Source organism: Lampetra planeri, chromosome 4, assembly GCF_965212315.1.
Source record: "Lampetra planeri chromosome 4, kcLamPlan1.2.h2, whole genome shotgun sequence".
Classification (NCBI taxonomy): domain Eukaryota; kingdom Metazoa; phylum Chordata; class Hyperoartia; order Petromyzontiformes; family Petromyzontidae; genus Lampetra; species Lampetra planeri.
In genome coordinates, this window is record NC_136110.1 from 20,866,990 (window position 1) to 20,891,132 (window position 24,143).

The 24,143-nt window shown below is 50.3% G+C and overlaps 1 protein-coding gene across 1 annotated transcript in view; it reads right to left on the reverse strand.

Moving 5' to 3' along the window:
- Nucleotides 1-1,029: 1,029 nt before the first annotated feature.
- Nucleotides 1,030-24,143, reverse strand: part of RP1 (RP1 axonemal microtubule associated) — a gene marked incomplete at its 3' end in the record, with an annotated part of 79,036 nt that continues 55,922 nt past the window's right edge. Inside the window, exons 22-38 of the mRNA XM_078593385.1 lie at nucleotides 23,811-23,949; nucleotides 23,233-23,384; nucleotides 22,441-22,598; nucleotides 20,882-20,943; nucleotides 20,008-20,052; nucleotides 13,726-13,889; nucleotides 12,384-12,600; nucleotides 11,268-11,422; nucleotides 10,050-10,128; nucleotides 9,774-9,855; nucleotides 8,527-8,582; nucleotides 6,959-6,991; nucleotides 6,345-6,514; nucleotides 4,921-5,143; nucleotides 2,527-2,681; nucleotides 2,001-2,214; nucleotides 1,030-1,229 (exon numbers count right to left, since the gene is read on the reverse strand). Coding sequence (XP_078449511.1) covers nucleotides 1,030-1,229; nucleotides 2,001-2,214; nucleotides 2,527-2,681; nucleotides 4,921-5,143; nucleotides 6,345-6,514; nucleotides 6,959-6,991; nucleotides 8,527-8,582; nucleotides 9,774-9,855; nucleotides 10,050-10,128; nucleotides 11,268-11,422; nucleotides 12,384-12,600; nucleotides 13,726-13,889; nucleotides 20,008-20,052; nucleotides 20,882-20,943; nucleotides 22,441-22,598; nucleotides 23,233-23,384; nucleotides 23,811-23,949 — 2,304 coding nt within the window. The remainder of the gene's footprint in view (nucleotides 1,230-2,000; nucleotides 2,215-2,526; nucleotides 2,682-4,920; nucleotides 5,144-6,344; nucleotides 6,515-6,958; nucleotides 6,992-8,526; nucleotides 8,583-9,773; nucleotides 9,856-10,049; nucleotides 10,129-11,267; nucleotides 11,423-12,383; nucleotides 12,601-13,725; nucleotides 13,890-20,007; nucleotides 20,053-20,881; nucleotides 20,944-22,440; nucleotides 22,599-23,232; nucleotides 23,385-23,810; nucleotides 23,950-24,143) is intronic.

A 24,143-nucleotide genomic window follows, 5' to 3' on the forward strand; every position in this document is an offset into this window, starting at 1 on the left:
GTCCTCGGGGTCCACGGACGCTCGCAGCTTCAGCAGCTCCCCCACGCGCGGCACGTCCCACTGCACGGGGGGGGAGGGATGCGGAGGGGGGCAGCAGACGACGCGTTCTCACGGTGATGCCAGCGTAAGGTCGCAAGACGAATCTGCGCAGAACGTTTATGATGAGTGGTCATCGTGAGGAATTTAATGTTCATGGTTAGAATGAGCGGAGTTGTGTGAAGACCCCAGACGTAGTGATTTTTTGTTTGTACAGCGATTGGCCATGAGGCCGAGAAGATCAACTCAACGCCCTGGAACATGACCCCATTGCTCGTCTGGCTCACAAGCTATCGTGAGAAACTTGGCTTTCTTTTCCGTGCCCAAGCCTTCGGCGCTAACTGAAGGCAAAACACAAATGATGATGTCGGCGTCGTGTCGCACGACGATGAACCGATTGGCAAATCTCGGAGAGAGAGCCGAACGGCCCCATCCTGCACAGGCGAGCAACAAAATAAGCGTTACTCAATGTCGTGGCCTACACAAAGACACACTTGTTCCGACTTGCCTTCCTACAAAATAAAAAAAAAAACGGTTTTTCCATTGTTTATTCTTCCGTCACGTATATTTTGCATGTATCTATGTATGTTGAACGTCTTTCGCACCGTAAGAAGCCAACCTCGCTAACAAATATAAATGCAATGTCTTCATTGTGCACGGTTGCACTTTCTTTTGCTCATTCGGTGTTAGCCGCTGAGGTTGTGATGGAATTTTTTTTTTTTGTTCCACACTCCTGTATGCTGTAGCATTCCCATTCTGCTGCAATGTGCAACCAATGCCGACTCATTGAGGACGATATTGCCACGTTAAATAAAGATCGACTGAAGTGCCGGGGTGCGATGGGGGGTCGGGAGGGCGGAGGAGTGGGGGGTGCACCGTGAGCTCGTGGCAGGAGGACAGGACATGGGTGTGCAGGACGGCGCTGCCCCGCGTGCCGTACAGCGCCAACCGGAGGTGTGGGGGTGCCCGGGCCTCCCTGTGCTCCCCACCCTTTCCTTCCCCCTTCTCCCTCCCCTCCTCCTTCTTCTCCTTCCCTTCTTCCTCCTCCTCCTCCCCATCCGAGCGGGGAGCTCCCAGCACAGTGATCTTCCACTGCGAGGTGGACGAGAGGTCATCCTTCTCCTCCTCCTCCTTCCGCTCTGCCTGGCGAGACTCCGTGAGATGGTTCGGCGTCTCCGCCACGGCCCTCTCGCCTGGCAAGGCATGCGGGCACAACACGATAAAGCACAGAACCTCGGAACCAGCATTCTGTGATTGTCCATGAGGTCAACGACACTTTTGACATGTCACGGAAAGCAGCGATTGTTGAATATCAACAAAACCCGAATTTGAATTCTGAGAGCTGGAACCAGTGGAGTTAGATGAACGTTTAAACAAATACAGTCTGTTCACCTATGGCAGTGCACCATGCCATGCCAGTGTGCCATGCCGTGCCAGTGTGCCCTGCCAGTGTGCCAGTGTCCCAGTGTACTGTGCCAGTGTGCCCTGCCGTGCCAGTATGCCGGGCCAGTGTACCATGCCAGTGTGCCAGTGTACTGTGCCAGTGTGCCCTGCCGTGCCAGTATGCCGGGCCAGTGTGCCATGCAAGTGTGCCAGTGTACTGTGCCAGTGTACTGTGCCAGTATGCCGTCCCAGTGTGCCAGTGTACTGTGCCAGTGTACTGTGCCAGTGTGCCATGCCAGTGTGCCAGTGTACTGTGCCAGTATGCCGTCCCAGTGTGCCAGTGTACTGTGCCAGTGTACTGTGCCAGTGTGCCAGTGTACTGTGCCAGTGTACCGTGCCAGTGTACCATGCCCCCAGTGTACCGTGCCAGTGTACCGTGCCAGTGTACCATCCCATGCCAGTGTACCGTGCCCCCAGTGTACCGTGCCAGTGTACCATGCCCCCAGTGTACCGTGCCAGTGTACCGTGCCAGTGTACCATCCCATGCCAGTGTACCGTGCCAGTGCGCCGCGTCGTCTCACCCAGGAGATGGAGCTTGCGCACGGTGCGGCGCTCGCCCATGTGGTCGTCGAGCCAAGCCCAGCACGGGAAGAGCGACTCGCGCGCCGCCGAGTTGGACTCGCGCACCGTCACCATCTTCACGAAGAGCCCCGAGCCATATCCCTCCCCGTCGTGCCCGATCACCACCTTGCGCACCTGCCCCAGCGACACCGCCTCCACCAGGAAAGAGTCCGTCTGTACGCGGCGCGGAAACGTCGAGTTGAACGTTAATAAACGTGAGCGGGTCCCAGGGCGGGATGCCGGGCGAGGATCGTTTCGTCAGAATCAGAATCATTAGTTATCATGGAGAAATCCGATGAGCTATGAAGCTCTTCTTCACAGATGTCCAGAAGGGGCGGGTCAGAAAATTATAACAAAGTATCAACGAAGGAGAGAACGCGATCGAGGACACGTCCGCCGTGGAGACGGAGGAAATAACACGCAGAGGTCCCCCCAGGAACCTGGAACTTGCCGCACCTCCACCACCGGCCCAGCGGGATCACTCACCCGGCCCCGCTGGAACTTGAGACCCGGTTGCAGCGAGCGCAGCAGCTTGCGACAGCCGGTGTCGCCCGCCTCCCCATACAGCGTCATGTACACGCCGGCAAACGTCTCGGCTCCCCACCGCTCGCCCACGTGCACGGACACGACGTAATGATGGACTGGCACCGTGAGGCGGGGGGGGTGCGACGGGCAGGGGCAGGAAAGTTGTTCACCGTCAACATTCAGAGTATCTTTTAATAAATCATTTCTTTTTGACATTTTTAAATCCTGACTTAAAGCTTTCGTGACTGCAGGAATTCATATTATTTGGGTCTTTCAGTAAAGTCACATAGATAGAAAAAATAATAACAATGAAATAATAAAAATAAAATAAAAATGAAAATAAAGTGAATAAAAAATAATAAAAATATCACGACGTTTCGATCGTAACCCAAGCAATCATCATCAGGATGCAAAAAAAGGGGGGAAAGCTGCTGAGGCTGTTTTAAAGGTTTGAAATGGGTGTAGCCCAAGGGTCATAAACGAAGTGGGCGAGGCTAGTGATGTTACAGTGAGAAATTTGCATGTCAATGTAAGATTGGAAGAGCTACCTCCATGATGAGGGCGTGGAGGAGGCCATTGTATTGTGAGAGATTAGCATGTCAATGTAAGATCGCAGAGCCATAAAATATGAGTGGTCTAGCAGCCGAAGGTTTTAGAGAGAGCTGCTTGGTCGGTTCGATTAGAGAAGTCGAATTAGTGATGATAATGTTGGTTTTCGTGGCCAGGCGGTTGGTAGGATCTCTATTTTTTTTTTTTCTGGCTATTTGTTCTCTCTGCCTGTGTCATCTCCTTGAAATTTCACACTTAAAATTCTAACTTAGCAAATTTTGAAACATGTAGTAAACCAGGCTATGCGTTAATTGTGTGTTAACCGACTTTCTGTGTTGTATTACATCACATTTCGATAATTTACTAGGTTATTTAAATTTCGTGTGCTTGTCTCCTAATTTTCAGGCTTGCCTCCCGTGCCGCGTTTGTCCTAATTTTCAGGTTTGCCTCCCGTGCCGCGTCTATCATCTCACTTACAATAGGAGTACGTTGGCGTGCACCCATTGATCTCCCCGCCCTCTCCCTCCCCCCGTCCCCTCCCCCTCCTCTCTATATTTAAGGGACCGTCACAGAAACGACCATCTCTTTGTGCCGATTTGTGTCCTCTCTCTGTGTGCCGTTGTGATGTCTGTCTGCTTGTATGTCTGTCTATAGTTTTCTAGTTAGATTTTTGTTGCTCACACAGCCGATTTGTGTCCTCTCTCTGTGTGCCGTTGTGATGTCTGTCTGCTTGTATGTCTGTCTATAGTTTTCTAGTTAGATATTTGTTGCTCACACTTAAAATTCTAACTTAGCAAATTTTGAAACACGTAGTCAACCAGGCCATGCGTTAATTGTGTGTTAACCGACTCTCTGTGTTGTATTACATCACATTTCAATATTTTACTAGGTTATTTAATTTTCGTGTGCCTGTATACTCCTCTCTATGTGTGCCGTTGTGATGTCTGTCTGCTTGTATGTCGGTCTATAGTTTTCTAGTTAGATTTTTGTTGCTATTTCTTTTATGCCTGATGATGATTGATTGTGTTGCAATCGAAACGTCGTAATGTGTTGTTTTATTTTGATTTATTATTTTATTTTTAGACGTGACTTAACCGAAAAGAACCAAAGAAGAAGGATCTCTATTGATTTTGGTATAGCTGCCATCATTAATAAGGTCCTGAATTGTGTTGTTGTAAGTGGTTTTATCTATGACGACATTGTCATATCTCTTTTTCAATTGAGCGAGTTCAAAACGCTCATCCTTGCTGATGTTGCTAATGGGTTTCTTAGCATTTTTGAGGATAGCAGCGATTTCAGATCTTGCAACGTCTGCCGGGATGTGTCCCGAACCTTTGAGGGCTACGTCATCCTGGGCAATGATATCATCCACTGGGATGTGTGTCGGGGTGACTGTGAAATTAAACCCTTTAGCTAGTACTGATTTTAGGCTGTCGGAAATTGAGCTGTTACTGTGATTGATAACAATCTTGTTAACATCAAATAGAGGTCAGAAGGCTCAGCTGAGATCCTGGGATAAAATCTTCATGATTAAAATCGGTAAAGTAAAGAGCAGTTCATCCTTTACCCATTTAAACAAACGCTGCCGGAAAACACATTGATTCAGAAGGCTCCCAGGCTGCCGGACTGTGCGTGTACACGTACGTATATATGTCGAACTTCTTACGCAACGTATATAGCCAATCGTGATACTTGAAGTTGCGGTGGGGGGGGGGGACAACCTAAACACGAAAACGAGACTAAACACACACATTCACCATCACCACTGCCCCTCCCGCTGCCCTTGCCAGGGAACCACCAGCTCACCGGGCAGGAGCGGCCGTCCCTCGGGGGCCACGGCAAACTCCCGCGTGGTGCCGCGCTTGCCCCGCGTGCGCGAAAGCCACCCGCGGGCGTCGGCGGGCGCCAGTACGTGCCCTGTGGCCACCTCCTCGAGCCGCAGCGCATCCAGGTGCCAACCCTGCCACTCCGAGGGGTCCTCCACGCTCAGCCGCACCTTGTAGAGCTCCCCCACGTCACCCGGGTCCACCTGAAGGGGGGGGGGGGAGTTGCAGGATGAGCCCACAGGTGAGAGCTGGACGGTTTCGCGACGTAAGGGTGCGAAAGAAGTTCAACGTACAAGAAAAAATCCCCTCTATATCCCCTCTATAAGAGCTGTTAGCCAGCATCTATGAAGGCCGGCACAGCATACGAGGGGGTGGGTGGCCAATACCACGCCCGGTCGCCTTTGTTTTCCTCGTGGTGATGATTACACACCGCACCAGGTACTCATTTGAGGCTGAGTCGACCTAGGGGAGGCCCAGGACCGGTTCAGATAATCGTCACCGGTGTTGGTCATGAGCCAGAATCGAACTCGGGTCACCGGGTTCGGAGCGCAGAGCGCTAACCGCTACACCACTGCTCCCCACAATGGTTGGCTACGTACGGTGCGGAAGAATCTCAACATACATATATACTTACATATTTTATTCCTAGTCAGTGCCCACGTTTCTGATCCATGCATCACGTAATAATGTAACATTTCCCACTTGTAATGCGACGTCGCTGCAACATTTGCTGCTCACTCTCGAAGACAGATACCAACTTGGAGGTGTGAGGAGGAACCACAGGCGAGCGGGAAAGGAAGCAGCCGTGCGGCTAGCCAGCACCAAATTCCCCTGCAAGCTCTGCAGTCCTCTATCTATATTTATAAAGGTGTTATTGGCCGATTAATAAGGGAGGAAATCGGAGCACCCGGAGAAAACCACATGCGTGCTAAGGGGGCGACACTCTTATCACAGGGGTCGGTAAGCAGAATAACAAGAAGAGCCATTTATTTTCGAATTATGTGAAAAAAAACCTCAATATTTCAGGAGCCGCATTGCACGTGATGAATACGAGAGGGTGGTCCTTAATAAATTATGTCACGAAGCGGTCCTTAAAGAGCAGCACGCGCCTCCAGTGCCACAGGTTTGCCGATCCCTACTCCATCCCATATGAGAAGGGACAGGTGGAATTCAATGCGATGCCAGGCTGTGTGTGAATGCAGCGGCCAATCATCTCAGTCAGTCGACCCATGGCACCTGGGTCTGCCCCGTGACCTCCAGCCAACGGGCGTTTGACACTCCACGTGGCCTTAAGGTGTACAAAGCCTGGCACAAGCGCCGTGGTGACGTCACCGCCACTTAGTGGCGAATGGCGGTTGTTTTTGTTGTGTGAATGCTCTGTCCAGGGGGCTGCGTCAGTCGAACCAGGAAGGTGTCGGAGGAGCCGGGCAGGAAACCCAGGTGGCCCGGCCGCACGGACGGCAGCGTCATCTCGTCGGAGCGGCCCTGCGTGCCGTAGGCCACCAGGGAGGCCGAGGCGCTCAGCGGGGGCAGCGAGTCGGACGCCGTGATCACCGTCACGCGGTAGCGCGTGTCTGTGTGCGTGGGGGGGGAGCGGTGGGGCAGCGGTTAGCAGGCTGTGCTATGAACCCGGCGACCCGAGTTCGATTCCCCCTCGACGATTATCTGAACAGGTCATGGGCCTCCCCTAGGTCGACTCAGACTCAAATGAGAACATTGCCACTGGGGAGACAGCGATCAGGACTGGTGCTGGCCACCCACCCCATCATGAGCCGTGCTGGCCTTCATGGGTACTCGCGAACAGCACTTGCCCACAACATTTACAAACCGCTCGATGATGCTGGATGTAATTACCAGCAAAATATCGGACTCAAATTGTAAATGTTGTGGGTTTACTCGCCAACACTCCGGTGTGCTGAAGTAGTAACTGATTCGTACGTTACAAACCTTACTAATTGGCTGTGTCGGGTGGTGGTGGGTTAACGACCAAAAAAAAACGGCCTTGATTGTAAACTCACCTTTTTTCGGAGTCTTGCCAATCTGTATGGGAGCTGCAAAAGAAAGTGTCACGAGCGCAGATCAGATTCGCCTCCATGGCCGTACACTCTCACGTCGGAGGCCGGTCCCATTTAAAACCGAGATCTCTCTTTGGGACCCTTTTTTTTGCCAGAATCAGAGACAATACAAATAGAGAAATGGCTTCGCCCTTTCTGGTAGGCCTCGGCAAGGTAAGGTAAAAGTTAAAAGGTAAAAACAACGAGCCTACCTTTACCCTACCTTTTACCTTACCACAATACAATCACTCTACCCTACCTTTTACCCTTTAGCAGGTAAGGTAAAAAGCAACGAGCTTACCTTTACCCTACCTTTTACCCTTACCCCATACAAATTACCCGATTACAGGGTAATTACTAGGGAACTACTACACATTAACAAGGTTTATAACGGTAAATGCTAGGTAGAGAGCTTCATCCATATAGAATACTCTCGATTATTCCAATTTTAGACGCTTTCTTTTAACTCACTCTGTCTGTTGTTGTTGTCGTTGTTGTCATTGTTGTTGTTGTATCCTCAAATCTAGAAACTCAATTTTTACCCACTTCCTAATGTGGTATCGACTGCAAACTTGGTATACTTAGGTCATACTGATGACAATACTATATTCTATCATTAAAAATTTATATATTTTTAAAGAATCTTTTTTCTATGTTTTGTTTCGCTTGGGTCTAATTGTCCACGCTTAACTGACATTGGCTGTAAATCACCACGGCCCCTCATGTTGTGGCAAGCTTTGCGGCCACTTCCTGGAGTCGTTCTGTTTTTAATAAAGCTGTTTTAAATATTACTTGTTAAATGGAGGCCACGGACTGCGCCACGGAGCTTTTAGCGGTAAACAAGGTACCGTATTTACCGGGTAATTCTTCGCGCTACCTTTACCCTACCGGGTAATTCTTCCAAGCTACCTTTACCCTACCCTTTACCTTACCCCCTTTACCTTACCCCTTGGCATGTCGACACCTTTACCCTTTACCTTTACCCTTTTACCCGGTAAAAAGGGTAAATTACCTTACCTTGCCGAGGCTTACTTTCTGGCAAGTAAATACGGGAGACGTTAAGATGTCACACACCAAATGTATGTACTGTACGTTGAACTTCTTTTGCACCGTACGTGGACAACCGTGCTCATTGAAGGTGACACCTATTACGAGACATCACGTCTTGCATTCACCACACATACTTGTGGTGAAAATATGTTTGCATGTAAAACCTGTGGTTAAACATGGTTGCTGAATTTCAACCCCTCCATTAACATCTCTCGCCTGTTCTCCCAACTGTCACCATCACCACACCACCACTTTTAATAACCCCACCCTTTACCTCAACCACTTTCATCGTACATACCAGTTTTTTTTTAATAAATGCTGTAAAGCGCCTCGGAATAAGGCGCTATATATAAAATCTAGATGATATAAGATAAGTCCCTCGGCCGTGCGGGCTCGCGGTTCGTGGCACGGGCACCGCGTAAGCCCTCACTACCCGACCACCCTCGCCGCACATGGCCGCGCGTGGTTCCACCAGGACTTACCTTGAGCCTCCAGCTCCCGCTCCACCTTTCCGTCATCCCTGCCCTGGTCCAGCCACCTTCACGCCACATGTCGCACGAAATGCGTTATGGCCCGCGAACGTGATGGCCTTTCTCTCACTGCCACGCTCGCTATGTACGTATGTATGTTGAACTTTCTTTGCACTGTACATAGCCAACCATACTAATCGGAGGTGCGGGGGAAGGACAACAAATTAAACATCAAAAGCAGTTCAAAAGAAATGAGTTTTCAATCTAGATTTAAAAGTGCCATCGCTATCGGAAGGAAGAGTGTTCCAGACGGCCGGAGAATTACTAGTATAATAGCCCATAAATGTGTGTAACGCGCGTGACGTCACTCCACATGCCGCACCCCCCCCCCCCCCCCCGTCATTAAGCGGGTGGATTTTTACACTTACGCGGAAGAAGGTCGAGTGGAAATTTTTTTTTTCCGCAAAGTCGCTTCAAATATCACGTTTCTTTACAGAAAGTGACGGTTAACAATAAATCTACGCAAGCACAGTGCTACATCCGTACGTGACGTCACTGCAAAAATAGGCCCCCCGTCATTGCTATCATAAGCAATAAAAAACGCAAATTCGCTTTAAATTTGACGTTTCTTTATTGAAAGTTACTCAAAATAAATAACTCTACGCAGACGTTTATTTACGTAACTATTACAGCTTCCGTCCTAGGATGGGCAAAAGGATAGCTTATAATATTGATAACGTATTTGTACAGCCCCTTTGTTAATCCATTGCTGAATAAGGGCCTCCCCACAGCGTGCAGATTGCGGAGGTTGTCTCAACAGTGGCCAGGAATTGAACTCAGGTCAGCAGGTTCGAAGCGCGGCACGCTAACCGCTGCGTTGCCACTTCCGGCGCACATACACAGGCACCACGAGACGGGTATACGCTAAATAAAAACTTTTTTTTTCTATTAGACTAAACTATTTTTTATTTTACCAGGTAAGGCCCACTAAGCCATATAGCTCTCTTTCAGAAGTGACCTGGCCACAAATGATAGCTCAACTAAGTGGCTTACCACGTGTAAATGTATGGCAGTCAAGTACTCTAAACACATGTTGACCGGAGGATCCGGAGAAAAATCCACGCAACCACGTGGAGAGAGACACGCAAACTCCAAAGATACAGGCGTCAGGGTCGGGATCGAGCCCACGACTTTCGATATACCAGGCGAGGTAGTGAACATCTCTCCACCACGGTGCCCTCTCACGCACACGCACCCACCTCTCGCACGGGAAGACGTATTCCCTGTCCAATTCGCTGCCCGTCACTTTCACGACGACCCTGTCCAGGAACCAGCCCTGCCCTGCAGCAGAGTGAAAGGTTTCGTAGCTGCGCGAGGAGTCGGGGGACCGAATCACGCAAAAAACCTCGATCCGTCTCGCCAGTTTACCATGCGGCGCGCTCTAACGACGATAGCGGCGCTCATTCGAACAAAAGCGGGAGGGGAAATTTTTGAAGCCGGTCGAGCCACGGTCGGCCATGCTTTCGGAACGTCACCTGGGCTCGTGCCGTCGTGACCGATCACCACCTTGCGGAGCTCGCCCAGGGAAACGGCCTCCAGCCGGAACACGTCCATCTGCGAGAGAGAGCGAGCGAGCGAAAGGGAGAGAGGGAGGGAGATTGGCGGCGTGTGGCGCCAGCACCGTGAGTCGCCACCAGAACCAGGCCGGCTGCACGCGGCCATGGCCCGCATCCCACAAGTGAGAACTGTTTGCTGCTTCCATCTCGATGGGAGTGACATTCTGCAGGCGCTCTCCCGCTACGTTTGTTGTAGCTGTGGGGCTGTGAAGCTCTCCGACACGTGTGTGTGCGTGTAGGGGAGCGGTCGCGTGCGTGTGTGTACCGTGTGTGTGTAGGGGAGTGGTGGTGTAGCGGTGACCTGGGATCGATTCTTGCTCAGGGCCAATACCAGTGACGATTATCTGAACCTATCCTGGGCTCCCCTAGATCGACTCAGCCTAAAAGGAGTACCTTGTTTGGAGTGCAAATATCTCCACGAGGTAGATAAATGCGGCCGTGCGTGGTGCTGGCCACCCACCCCCCTCGTGTGCCATACGGGCCTTCATAGATGCTCACTAACAGCACTTGCCCCAATAGTCTGCCAAGGCTATACAAGGGTCTTTATCTTTGTAGGGTGGTACCGCGTGTTGTTCGGCAACGATGTCCTACGTTTTGCTGCACTCGCTGGGAGCTTAGAATACAATTCCTGAAGGTCCCAGCGTGCGAAGCGAGACGTCGGACATCATGCGCTCAAGTCAGATAGCGGGGATCTTCTATTTGTAGTTCTGAGCCAGCGTTAAGTACATTCCACGTGTATGTATCTACGTGTATGTATGTATGTTGAACTTGTTTCGCACCATACGAAGCCAACTGTGCTAATCGGAGGTGTGGGGGAAGGACAAGACACTAACAACAACAATCAGTTCTAAAGAAATTAGTTTGCAATCTACATTTAAAAGTGTATAGCTCCAGTGGCTTCTTTGGAAGAAAGAAAGGAAGTGTCTATGGAGAGGGACTATCTATCCATAAGGACAACAGCTTTTAACTTCACACAAAGTGGCGTTAATATTATTGGTCGGAAAAAAGGGCTGAGTCCACACGCCAACCGGAATGTGAATTCACGCGCGATCACAAACCATCCTCTCCTCGCACTCCCACATTATCCGTCCCCCACCCCGTGCCGCCCTCCCACGCCCAGTGCCGGCCTCCACACACCTGCCCCTCCTGGAAGGGGATGGGGTTGTTGAGGGAGCGGTGGAGAAGTCGGGCCCCCGAGTCGCCCCGCTCGCCCCAGAGTGACGCGTGCACGAGCGTGTCCGTGTCGGCTCCCGCGCGTCCGCCCGTCAGCACGCTCAGCTGGTACACCACCACTGTGGGCCACGAACAACCATCGACTTGTGAGCAACAACAACCATTGGCGTCTCAATAACAACGAGAGCGACATCTCAACCACGGCAGCGACAAGGCTCATGGGTCTGTTCATCGGCTTGATTAGGCAACAGCGTTGGCTTGACTGCGCATGCAGAAATATACACGCACATTTAGTGTGAATTAAATTATTTTCTATTTAAATTAATATGGACAAAAACAGCAGCCATTACTGCTAAGAGGTTGCTAGGAATGGCACGGCATGACAGGGTAAGAAACTTGGAACTTTGGATTAGAGTGTAGGCAAGAAAGCGTTGGAGAGATGCGATCTGGACTGATGGGTGGGACGAACCGTGCAGGAGGGCAGGTTACAGAGCCGGGTACCGGCGTAGCACCAAACCGGTGGCGAATAAAAGGGAAGACCCAAAGCCAGAGGGACAGCAGTGAGATGCATCGCCGTGAAGCAAAACTCAACTCTTGAGCCAAATGGAGGATGGGGTACGCGTAAGCGTGAACCGCGGAGGTTATGCGTCGACTCTCACGACAGCTGAAGAGATGAAGCGACGATGAAGACGCCCCTTTGACCGTGACCCTAGGCCCAAAGCGAGGTCACGTGCGTCACCGTGCAGTTACGACGTGTACAGGAATCTCGCGGCGAAACCGCGAGTGGTCGAGCCACAGGGGCGGTCAATCGGCAAACTGTACCCCAATACATTTGGCGCTGGAGAAAAGGGTTTGCTGTATATATACAGCACAGTGGGAAGCGGTGGCGCAGTGGTTAACACACTTCTCTATGAATCCCGTGGCCCGAGTTTGATTCCCATGTCGCAGCCAACAACAGTGACCAATATCCGAACCAGTCCTGGGGCCTCACCAAGGTCTGAATGAGCACCCGGTGCGATGCGTGCAAAACAACGTCACCACGGAGGAGACAAAGGGGAACCGCGGAGTGCGGCATTTCACCGGGCAGGAGGCGTTTTCCGGGCCGGGGAACAGGCACCTCCCTCCAGGTGTCGCCGTCGTCTCGGTCATCGGCGAGCCAGCGGGTCACGGGCAGCTCCAGGGGGCGGCCGCCCGCCGGCTTGAGGCGCACGCGCTCCAGGAACCATGCGGAGGCCTCGCCCACGCCCGAGTGGCCCACGCGCAGCTTGTACAGCTCCCCCAGCTCCGGCAGAGAGATCTAGAAGCCGCGGAACGCACAGGTGTATATATATGTGTTGTTTTTTAGCGGGAATCAAACTCGGGCCATGGGGTTCATAGCGCAGTGCACTAAACACTGCACCACCGCTTCGCACTATACAGTATATGGTTGTCTTGGCGGTACACCGGTGCATAATAATACACAGGTCCTCTTAAATCAGTCTTAACAATTTATATACAGTACATGGATAAAAAGTGGTTTATTTGATAACCCACTCATTTCAAGTGGTTATCACGTAATTCACTGTTAAGGACCACACAGAGACAATTGGAAACTTCAAGTGATGACACCTCAGGTTGTACTGACCAGTGAGTTACCTGGATATCTGGTTAGTGCTCATGGACTATCTGTGCCCCCCCCACTGCACCGACTGTTGAATGTGAGCGTTGCTCCCTCCACCTGCCATTGTTGCTGTTGCTGAGTGGCTGCCAACGATGCAAGGCCTCCTGCTCCTTTGAGGCATCATCATGATCACCTGATATGCTGCCCCTGTGAGGCACGAGGTGAAATCCCCAGCGGTCTGCAAGAGGGCATCAGTCTGCCAGTGGCGGCGATGATGCCGTGCGGCTTCTCAATTAAAACAAATTTGCGAGGAATTTACGAAATTTAGCAAAATGGCGCCGGCACACAAGGCCCAGGCAATTTCAAATAACATCGTGGGATCTCTAGTGGCCATTGTGTGTATCACTAAATGATAAACATTTTTTTATTTTACCAGGTAAGGCCCACTAAGCTATAGAGTCCTTTTTTTCAGAAGCGACCTGACCAAAAATGATAGCTCAACGAAGTGGCTTATCACGTGAAAATGTATACGTAGCAGCCAATCTTTCAAAACGCATGGTCATTCTAAACGTCGAGAGAAAACCCGTAGAAACCGCAAAAAAAAACCACGCCACCACGGGGAGAGATACATGCAAACTCCAAATATACAGCAGGCGTCAGGGTCGGGCTCGAACTCATGACATCCTGTACACCAGGCGAGGCAGTTAACATCTGAACATAGCGACCATAGCACGCACCGCGATTCCCCAGCAAAGAGCTGCGAACGCACGACCGCTCAGCACCGCGACCTCGGCCGTCGTCGCGATGGCTCGGCCTCCTCACCCGGAAGCTGTCGACGCTGCGCGGCTTGAAGAGGTGGCTCTCCCCGGAGCCGAGCAGCAGCGTCCGCGACGCCCCGTGCTCTCCGTACACCACGAGGCTCACGGTCGCCTCTGTGCCCGAGTCCGGCCCGTCGCCCGTCACCAGCAAAATCTTCCACTCGCTCTCTATCGGTGGGTGGGTTGGGAGGGAGGACACGCGCAATGCCAGCCGTTACCTAAGTGAAGAGAATAATGGGTTTTTTTTTTTAGTGAACGAAAACATAGACTTGACGGAAAGCGCTAATAAGTGCAACGATGACTGCGGCTGCCACGCAGCACAGAGAGCGCAGCACGAATGGAGACGCAGACCGAGATGACTCTGGGGCATTGCTCGAGACCCCAAGGCACTGATGAAGAACCAAACATGGCTATTGGCTACATATAATGTACTTCAAAATAGTTACCTGATAAACTAAACTAAAAACTATTTTAATTTTACCGGGTAAGTCCCACTGAGTTGTGTAGCTGGCTGTCACAAGTCATAGCTCAACGAAGTGGCTTAAGATGTGGAACTTTATAGCAGCCAAATATACTTTAAAAAGCGCATCGATTCAAAATATGGAGGGAAAAACCATGGAGAGAACATGCAAACTCCAAATACACAGGCGTCAGGGTCAGGATCGAATCCACGACCGCCGATATACCAGGTGAGGGAGTTAACATCTCGCCACCACGGCAGTGTTGGCTCATTGCTTCTGTCACAGCCATTACGTGCCCACTGAACCACGGCGCCACCTCAAATGACCACATTTCAGCCAACGTGACGTAGGATTCAGGAGACCGGGGGAGGCCCTCTGCTCCAGGATTTACCAAGTCCAATCATTGAGGCCTTCCCGTAGTTGTAAAATATCAACCGCTCAGCAATTGGGTGCAAACACAAGACAAGACACGAATGCAACTACGACAGGGAGGGCGCTACAAAGGTTTCCTTCCGGCCTTCCGCTTGTGCCCTTGATTGATTTAACACGGTAATACCTCAACTCCGCCACGATGCTGCCAAGTTCCAATGCATTGTCCCGAATTCCAGATTTACTCTCATTTCTCAAAACGGGAGGTGATCGGTGAGCTGTTGCGCTGAAAACGCGACAAGATTCAAGAAATATACATATCCAAAAATTATATAAAAATACATAAATACAATTTTTTTTTCATACGATGTGCCGGCTGGTAGTAAGAAAAGCATCAGCATTTAATAAAAACTGGCTTTAATCGGTCAACTATTTTCTATGTTTTTCAATGTGTTTCATGCGGGACGCCGGACAAATGGATGTCTATGTGAGACTTTAAATTTTCGGACAGCATGTGACCTGAAGCTGGTCTCTAATTGGTTTCTTAAAGATTCTCCTCAGGGCGCAAGTTGTTGCGTCCCTGGCCAATCAGAATTGGATACATGTTATTTTATCCAATCTGATTGGTTCTCGTCACCTGTCATTCAACTTTACGCTCTGGGCCACTACTGCGAGTGCGCAGGCGACACCACTTCGACACTTGCTAGGCTGATCAAATTTTTTGTGTAAACAATGGCAGCAGTTCATCCAAATTCTGTAATTTATTTACAAAAAAACCCTTTCACAAGGCTTTCGCTGGAAGAAATAAAAAAGATAAAGGATCTCGGACCGGACCAACCCGATTTACAAATCCAGCAGCAGGCCAGTGACAGAGGACGAAGCTACACACGAAGCTTCACCCGCGCTTGTTATGAGAAACGGAGGTGGCTGGCTGGATGTGATGTTAGCAATTCTCTTTTTTGTTTTCCCTGTCTTTTATTTCAAAGTGTCGGCACTGAAGTTTTGTGGACAACGACGGGGGTAAGAGACCTCAAACATCTCTCTGACAAATGCAAACGTCATGAAAGTAGCCGCAGCCATATTGATAATAGCATGAAACTAACGTTTTTGGGCAGAGTTAGCATTGCTGAACAACTAGATGAAGGCTACAGGATTGGCATTAGAAGGCACAACGAAGAGGTGACAAAAAATCGACACATACTGTCCAGGATAATAGACTGTGTGAAATTTTGTGGAGCATTTGAGTTGGCGTTACGTGGCCATGATGAGAGTGAGAGCTCAGATAACCCCGGTATATTTCGCGGGTTGGTGGATTTTGTTGCCTCTCTTGATGGAGCATTGAAAGAGCACCTTGACAGTGCTACTGTATTTAAGGGAACGTCGAAATCTATACAGAACGAGCTACTTGACTGTATTGTTGTCTGTTACAAGAGAAGAAATAATCAAAGAAGTCCAGACAAGTAGTTTTTTATCAATCCAAGCAGATGAAACAACAGATATTGCCACACAGTCCCAACTTGTGCTTGTGCTGCGCTACATCGACGACAAAAATAACGTGCAGGAAAGATTTTTTGAGTTCATCCCTCTGCAGTCAGCTACAGCTGAGTCCATTGCTACTGCACTAAAAGAGCGTCTTGCTTCTATCCTTCCTAAGGATCATAAAAGTAAGCTCATCTGCCAGGCATATGATGGGGCCAGCGTGATGAGGGGTGCCACTGCAGGTGTTCAGAGAAAAATACAAGATGTGTACCCAAATGCCCACTACATCCACTGCTACGCACATCAGCTCAACCTGATAATGCAACAGGCCACGTCTCACATATCCAAGACGAGAATATTTTTTTCTAACATTGGTGGATTTGCCAGCTTTTTTTCTAAGTCACCCAAGCGGACATGTTTTCTGGATAAAGTGGTTGCCCATAGACTGCCAAGATCCAGCAACATCAGATGGAACTTTCATAGCCGTGCCATTAATACTGTTTTTGAGCACAGAGAGGATCTCATTCACTGTTTTGAGAGCATACAAGACTCAGGTGACTTCGACCCCAATACTGTCAGAGAAGCAGGAGCCCTGGCCATGCTACTGGAGGATGAGGATTTTAAGTTCTTTCTGGAACTTTATCACCACATCATGCCACATGTAGACTTCCTCTATGCCAAGCTCCAGAAAAAGAACATTGATTCAGTCCATATCAAAGTGAGCATCCAACAGTTCCAACAAGAAATACAAAAGATCAGGTAACTTTATTCCTGTAATATGATCATTATTTGCTTTCTCTTTCATTTTTAACTCTCTTTATCCTTTGCCAAAATTATAATAAATTATTTTTGTCCTTTGCAGAAACTCTCTCCACTCCATTGGTGAGCAAAGCAGTGGTTCTCGTCCAACAAAGAGGCGCCGGGCGCTTAGTTCGGAAGACCGTGAAAGGATTGCAGCAGAGGTGAGTTTGTTATAGAAATCAGTCAAAATACCATTTTACATTATTGTTGTGCTGCAGAGATGTCCTGCCTACATATCATATTCTACAGACTCAAGAAAACATTTTTAGTTTGGTATAAATCCTAACAAAAATCTTAATTTTAATATACAATAGCATCCCAAAAATAATAAATTGGCAACATAAAAATAAATGATCAAATGAAATTTGAAGCCACCAAAAACTACAGTCTTGTATGGGACAAAAACTCAAATGGCTCTATTTTTCTTTTGAAAGTAATTGCAACTGTGACAATTAGTGGTCTACTCCAGGCTACTACCTTACATTTATATATCTATTTGTTTAATTATCTCTATAGGTCTGTGACACAATCCTGGGACACACTAGGGAGCGTTTCTCCTTCACAGACCACCTTGTCTGTGCCACCTTGTTGCAGGCGGACAGGTTTGATGAGTACAAGGATACCTTTCCTGAAGATGCATTGAGCAGCACCATGAAAGCGTACCCGATGCTCAGTGGAAGCAAGCTGAAGACGGAGCTCAGTCTCATCTACAGCAAGGAAGAGTTCAGAGCCTGCCGTGGTGCTGTGGACCTATTCCAGCTGTTTATGGAGAATAATCTCGAAGAAGTCTTTTCCGAAACTGTGACTCTCCTAAAAGTTATCATTACCACACCCATGACCACGGCTGAAGCTGAGAGGTGCTTCTCAACCTTGAAACGAATAAAAACTTTTCTCAGAAACACCATGACCCAGGAGAGGCTGAATGCACTGGCATTGCTGTCCATGGAAAAGAGACTTGTTATGGAGATGACTGACTTTAATCAGAGAGTAGTTGAGAAATTTGCTGGCCAGAAAGAAAGAAGAGCAAAATTTATGTTCAAGTAGGAAACATGCTTTTTGGTACTTTGGTCTGAAATGTATATAAAAGAGAAATATTTATGTTCAAGTAGGAAACATGCTTTTTGGTACTTCTTTTGGTCTGAAATGTAAATAAAGATCATCAAAATTTATATTCAAGTAGTCAAAATGGTTTTTGGTACTGCTTTATATTTATTTGCCCCCCTCAATAAAATAAAAAAAATGCGCCCCCCCAAAAATAAATATCACCAGCCGCCACTGGAGTATACACATCCACACACATAGCAATCATCGCCTCCGACTGCAAACATTTGGCAGGACCCTGCTGAAAGGGAGTCATGAGACTTGGTTATAAATTTCACCTCTTGTCCATATGCGTGAGGTCATCATCACAATCATCATCATAAACCATCATCATCGATCATGGTCAATTGTTTGAGATCAAAGTCTGATTACATCAATCTGTTCACGAATGTTTCAATTCGGAAAGGGCTGTCATGCGTGAGAGGGCAGGCTTGATTGTACGGAGAGATTTAAAAAAAGAAATCACACCGGAGAGTTTAATGTATTCGTCATGCAATTTATTTGAGATGAGATGTACAAGTGGTGAACATTACCACAGCACGGATAGGCTGGCACGTTCTGTCGTTTTTTTATTGTGTTGCGTCTTCATGCCAATTCGCATTACTTCATGAGTATCTTTGATCTCAGGGCTTGCGAATCATTATAAAGTTAAATTAAATAGAAAGATCAAATGTAAAGGTCTCGCATTCGACGATTAAAGATGCCGATAATTTCAGCAAAAAATTACGCCGAGAGACTCGCAGAGCTACACATTTTTTAAAAGTCAAATTTACAAAAAGCAAGGACGTAATCGAATGTCAGAACGCGACGGACACGTGCAGACACGATGGCAATCGCGATCATTTGCAGTCGACGGTGGCACTTGACAATCACGGATTATGGGGGGAGGGTGATTCACGCAAACTCATCGGTGTAAAAACAAGGAAGAGAAAAAAACTTGTGCGCACGCACGGGATCTGCAATGCGTTCCAACGTGCGACAGTGAGGCTGGGTTTCAAGCCGCACGACGGGACGAAGTCATAAACGTGCGGCAATGGGCGATGACGTCGTCGAGAGGCGGTGGGAGTGGGAAGAGAGACACGCGCTTCATTTTTGCGTTGGTTTTAAGAATTTCTTCGAGCACTGGGGTTTTTTTTGTCTCCACGTTTAGGGTAACAGCCCTTGAACAATGTGATCGGTGTTCTCCAGGGCAAAGTTCCGAATAGCAACACGGCTTTGTACTTTAAAATTGTATTCGTGTTGCACCATCCTTTAGGGGCCATCCATTTAGTACGTACGTTATGGAGGGGGGAAGGGGGGGTTAACCCAAATGCGTACGCTTGCGTATGGGGGTCTACTGACAATGTATGTAGCATAGGAAATGGGGGTGGGGTTCAAGCCTCGATAATAATGCAGCCAGCGGTGGACTATCTGTTTGCTTCAACACATTAATATTATTAATCCTTGATCGTTTCTGCGTGGATGAAATATCGGCCGTTTTATAGGATTCAGTGGGGGGGGGGGGGGTGCATCAAGCGTACGTACGCAGGTGGGGGGGGGGGGGTGTAAAAAGTCAGCGTGCGTACAGGGAGGGGGGAGTGGTCAAGTTTTGACTGATTTTTGCGTACGTACTAAATGGATGGCCCCTTACAAGAGTTGTCGTCAGAGCTAATGCAATAACGCTTTCAACCCGAGTTGAAAAGCATTAACAAGTATAGTTTAACATGTAGGTTTTCGCAAACAAATATAGTTTGCATTTCGATGGGCAGAATGTCGGTACCTCTACGAGAAGTAGCACCTACATTGCTAGTTGGGGTGGAGGTGCCCACATTATCCCACCTTGAGTTGCCGATACATCCTCTTACTCGCGGATAAACAGAGGCAACAGTAGATGGAGAAACATGCCCAACAATGCAACCACCGTCGCCACGAAATGGTACGCTCCACAGGTGTGCCAAAGTGAATGAAGGAGCGTTCTATTTCGGGCATGGGGGGGGGGGGTGTTTCGATACAAATGTCCTTTCCCCCTGGGGGCACGGTAACGAATGAGCGGACCGGGCGAGGCAGAGCGAAGCGGCCAAGGCGAGGCTATTTACCGTTCACCTCCGACCTCGCTTCCAGGGGCGTCACTTTCCGGATTTCTGCAGACGATCGCAAGACAGAAAGACGAGCAACCATCAGCACACGGCTCACACGATGTGCGTCTGCAGCACACTCTGCATGCAGGGCATTTGACACTTTCCCCCGACATGAGTCCTCATGAAACGTTGGGCCTCTCTGTCCCAGTCCAGCGAACGAGACTGGCGAATGGCAGGCCAAGAACACGCCCACCGAGAAGGTAGAGCGATGAGATCAGAACAATTTTTATTTTATTCCAGGAGCACCACACTGAGTCATAGGACTCTCTTTTTTGGGAGGGTCTGACATTGTTTTGTTTGAAGATCGTTTCAGCGAATTAACGAAAAAGTGTTTGTTCAACTATTTATTTTTTAATATAGTTGGAACGCTCTTTCTTCCGATATTAGGAAGCCGCTGGAGCTATGCATTATTAAATCTAGATTGAAAACTCCTTTCTGCAGAACTGCTTTTTGTCTTTAGTTTGTTGTCCTTCCCTGCACCTTCGATTAGCACGGTTGGCCACGTACGGTGCGAAAGAAGTTCAACATACTTACAGTACACACGTACTGCATTGGCAGCGGTGCACAGGCAGAAACGACGATGCCTCAACACGTTCCCCAACAACACGGCCCTGCAGAGGAAATCATTCTAGAATAGACGACGTTCGTGGCAACGGCCCCTGTCGCAGCAGAGAGCTGAGGCTGGGCCGTTGCCAGAGACGTCGGCTGTCACGCGTGCTGTTGCAGCGTTCCTCGTTCGGGCCGCGTTACTGACGAAGGTCACAAAGTTTCCGTGATCGCGGCACGACGGCTCGCCAGATTGCCTCGGTCTGTGCGGGAAGACAGCACGCACCTTCCAGAAGTAGCAGCTTCTCTCTCTGGGCGTCCTCGACAGAGAACTCCTCGGGGATCCACCTGAGAAGAAATCGGTCGATAAGAAGCGAGCGGTCGTGGGATGAACCCCAACTAGCCCCCCCCCCCTCAATCAGCCGTGGCGCAACACAACCCCTGGTGCCTGGACACCGCTCAACTGCTGGCGGAGCTCCGAGTTTAAGTTCGATTTTATTTCACCGGCGAATAACTCGAAGATAGCAGGATGAGACTCGTTTGGCAAGAGCGACCTGGGGCGTTAGCCTGCCAGTAGGGGGGGGGGGGGCGACGATTGCTGCAGTGTAAACCCAATTGAGTCATTTGCGGCGCCGAGTTTCGGGTTTGTGTAAATTTTGGACCCTGACGCCGGCAAACACCGGCCTACTCTTTATTTTTCACGAATGATGTCGGGGGACCTTTAACGTCCACTGTGAAATGGAAGTCGCGTGTTGTTGTAGTTAAATACACCCTCGGTGGTAATCAGGGCGGTTGCTGGATTCGACCTGTGGACCCCTGAATCAGGTCATAGGATACAATATCCTCACCCCAGCACACATCGCTAGAAGGGAAGATGGCTGATCATCTATACACATAAAAGGGAAATTTGTGAATGTGTGTCTGTTCGAAATGTTTAGCATACTTCCCAACATGCAACAAACTTGAAATTTGGCATGTGGGTAGCTTCCAGACTGTACACAATACAACACGTATAAAAATAGACTTTTGTGTTTGGGGGAGGGGGGGGGCGCAATAATGGATATATTTTGCACGGCAAGTGAGCGGTGACGTCATATCTGCGATGTCACCCGCATGCAGCAGCGTCACGCAGTGTGCCTGCTGACGTCACGCACCCCCACCCTCCGCGTAGGCCGTGTATTTATCCAAGACAAGAATCCAAGTCTCGGGTGAAGCCGGGTAGTAAAGCTCGTCAAGAATAATAGTGAGAGGATTTCCACTGAGAGAATGGTGTAGTGAAATCAGTTTGTGTGCAGATGAGAGATGGATTGCCTGTGGCTGATGATGATGATGATGATAACGATGATTCTCACCCGAGGTTCAGGTAAAAATGCAATCTCACAGCGGCCCCAGCGAACCCCACGGTGCCGTCACCACCACCATCACCGCCGCTAGCACAACCATCACTCCATCACCACTATCCCCCCCCTCCAAAAAAATAAAAATCCCCCGTATAACCTCAACAGAATGTTGGGGCAGGTGCTGTTTGCGAACACCTATGAAATCCAGAAAGGCACATGAGGGGGTGGGGTGGCCAGCACCATGCCCGGCCACCTTTGTCTCCCTAGGTACTCACTTGAGGCTGAGTCGACCTAGGGGAGGCCCAAGACCGGTTCAGATAATCATCACTGATGTTGGCCGTGAGCGGGAATCGAACTCAGGTCGCCAGGTTCGTAGCGCAGCGTGCTAACCGCTACACCACCCCTCCCAACACCATCACCACTGCTGCCACCACCACATCCACCGCCATCATCACCACCACCACCACCACCACAGCCGCCGCCACCCTCCGTGCGCCATCCTCACCCGTTGCAGGGGAATCCGTACTCGAGGTCGGAGTGCGGCGACTCCCGCACAGACACCGCGTGGCAGAACCAGCGGTCGTGAGCGGTGCGCGCATCGCAGCGCAGGGACACACGGCGCAGCTCCCCCAGGCTCACGGCCTCCAGCTCAAACACGTCCGTCTGGGGGCACGCACACGCAGGCGTGCATTCATACACGTACACGTGTGTGTGCGTGTCGTGTATGTCAACGTGTGTTTGCGTGTGTATGCGAGACAAAAAATACGTGGTTCTTGAATAATAATTGGTATTAGTAACATGCCGCTGCACAGTATCGACTCACTCTCGAAGAGAGAAAACAACTCAGAGGTGCGAGGTAGAACAGAGAAGCTGGAAGGCAGCCGAGTGTTGAGTTGGCACCAACAATCGCACAAGCTCTGTGGCCCTCGATATATGAAGCTGCTATCGGCCAGTCATTCAGTGTTTACACGTGGGAGGAATCCGGAGCATCCAGGGAAAAGTCAACGCATGCAAGAGGGAAACACTCTATCCCATACAGACAGGCCACGAGCGTGGCCACCGTCGCCAGGCAATTGCACCGTGACCGTGAATCAATCTGTTAGACAGCGGGATGGGGTGGATCGTCACGTGCCAAACACAGGTGAGTGCGGTGCCACCGCTGCTAGCTTTGGGGGGGGGGGGGGGGGTGGGGGGGGGGGGGGGTGGGGGGGGGGGTAACCACAACGCATGCGGCCGGGGCCGAGAGTGGGGGCCGAGAGTGGGGGGCGAGGGTGGTGGGGGGGAGACAGCGGCTCACCTGTCCCCGGCGGAAAGGCACGGCGTGGTCGGAGGTGAGCAGCTCACGCTCGCCGCTGTCTCCACGCTCGCCGTGCAGGCACAAGAAGAGGGGCGCCTGCGTCTCCGCGCCCGGCTCATCTCCCGTGCTCACCGACACGCGGTACCGCAGCACTGCACCGCGGTCGCACGTGCGTAACGTGTCAATGCACCGGTAAAGCGTCCCGACGCGCGCAAGCTAAACTAAACTATTAAAACTAAACTATTAAAACTAAACTCAACTATTTTTTTTTCCAAGTTAAGGAGGATGAGTCGACCTGGAGGAGGCCCGAGTTTCGACCCGTGAGCGGGTATCGAACTCGGGTCTCCATGTTCGTTCAGCAGGGCGCTAACCGCTGCGCCACCGCTCCCCACATGCACACACGCGTACGCCCGACTGCCCACCTGATTGCACACACGCGTGTACATGCGAGACTTGCGCACGACACGTACACGCTCGCCCAGCATCCACAAACACGCGCACGAGCGCGCGTCACCCACGGGCCCCGCGCCGTCTCTCCGCGTGAACGATTCCCCCACCCCCCTCCACCTCCCCCCCACCTGGGTGGAGCGGCTTCCCCGTGGCGTCGCGCACCGCCGGCAGCTCGCGCACCGTCTGCCCGTCGCCGTGGCGCCGCGACAGCCAGCGGTTGGCCGGGAAGCGCAACGTGTCGCCCCCACGGAGCCCCCGCAGCACCACCTAGGTCACGGTGGGGCAGGGGATGGGAAAGGAGGTGGGGGGGAGGGCGTTCACGTCACACCCCGCTGGTACCGGGACGTGAGCTCCAGAAACGAGAAGTCAGAGGGGGAAAAGGCAGCGATGGGAAGAATGGGCAAGTGGTGTTGGAGTGGAGCGGACTGGAAAACTCCTGCGAGCTGCACCCAGAGCACTAA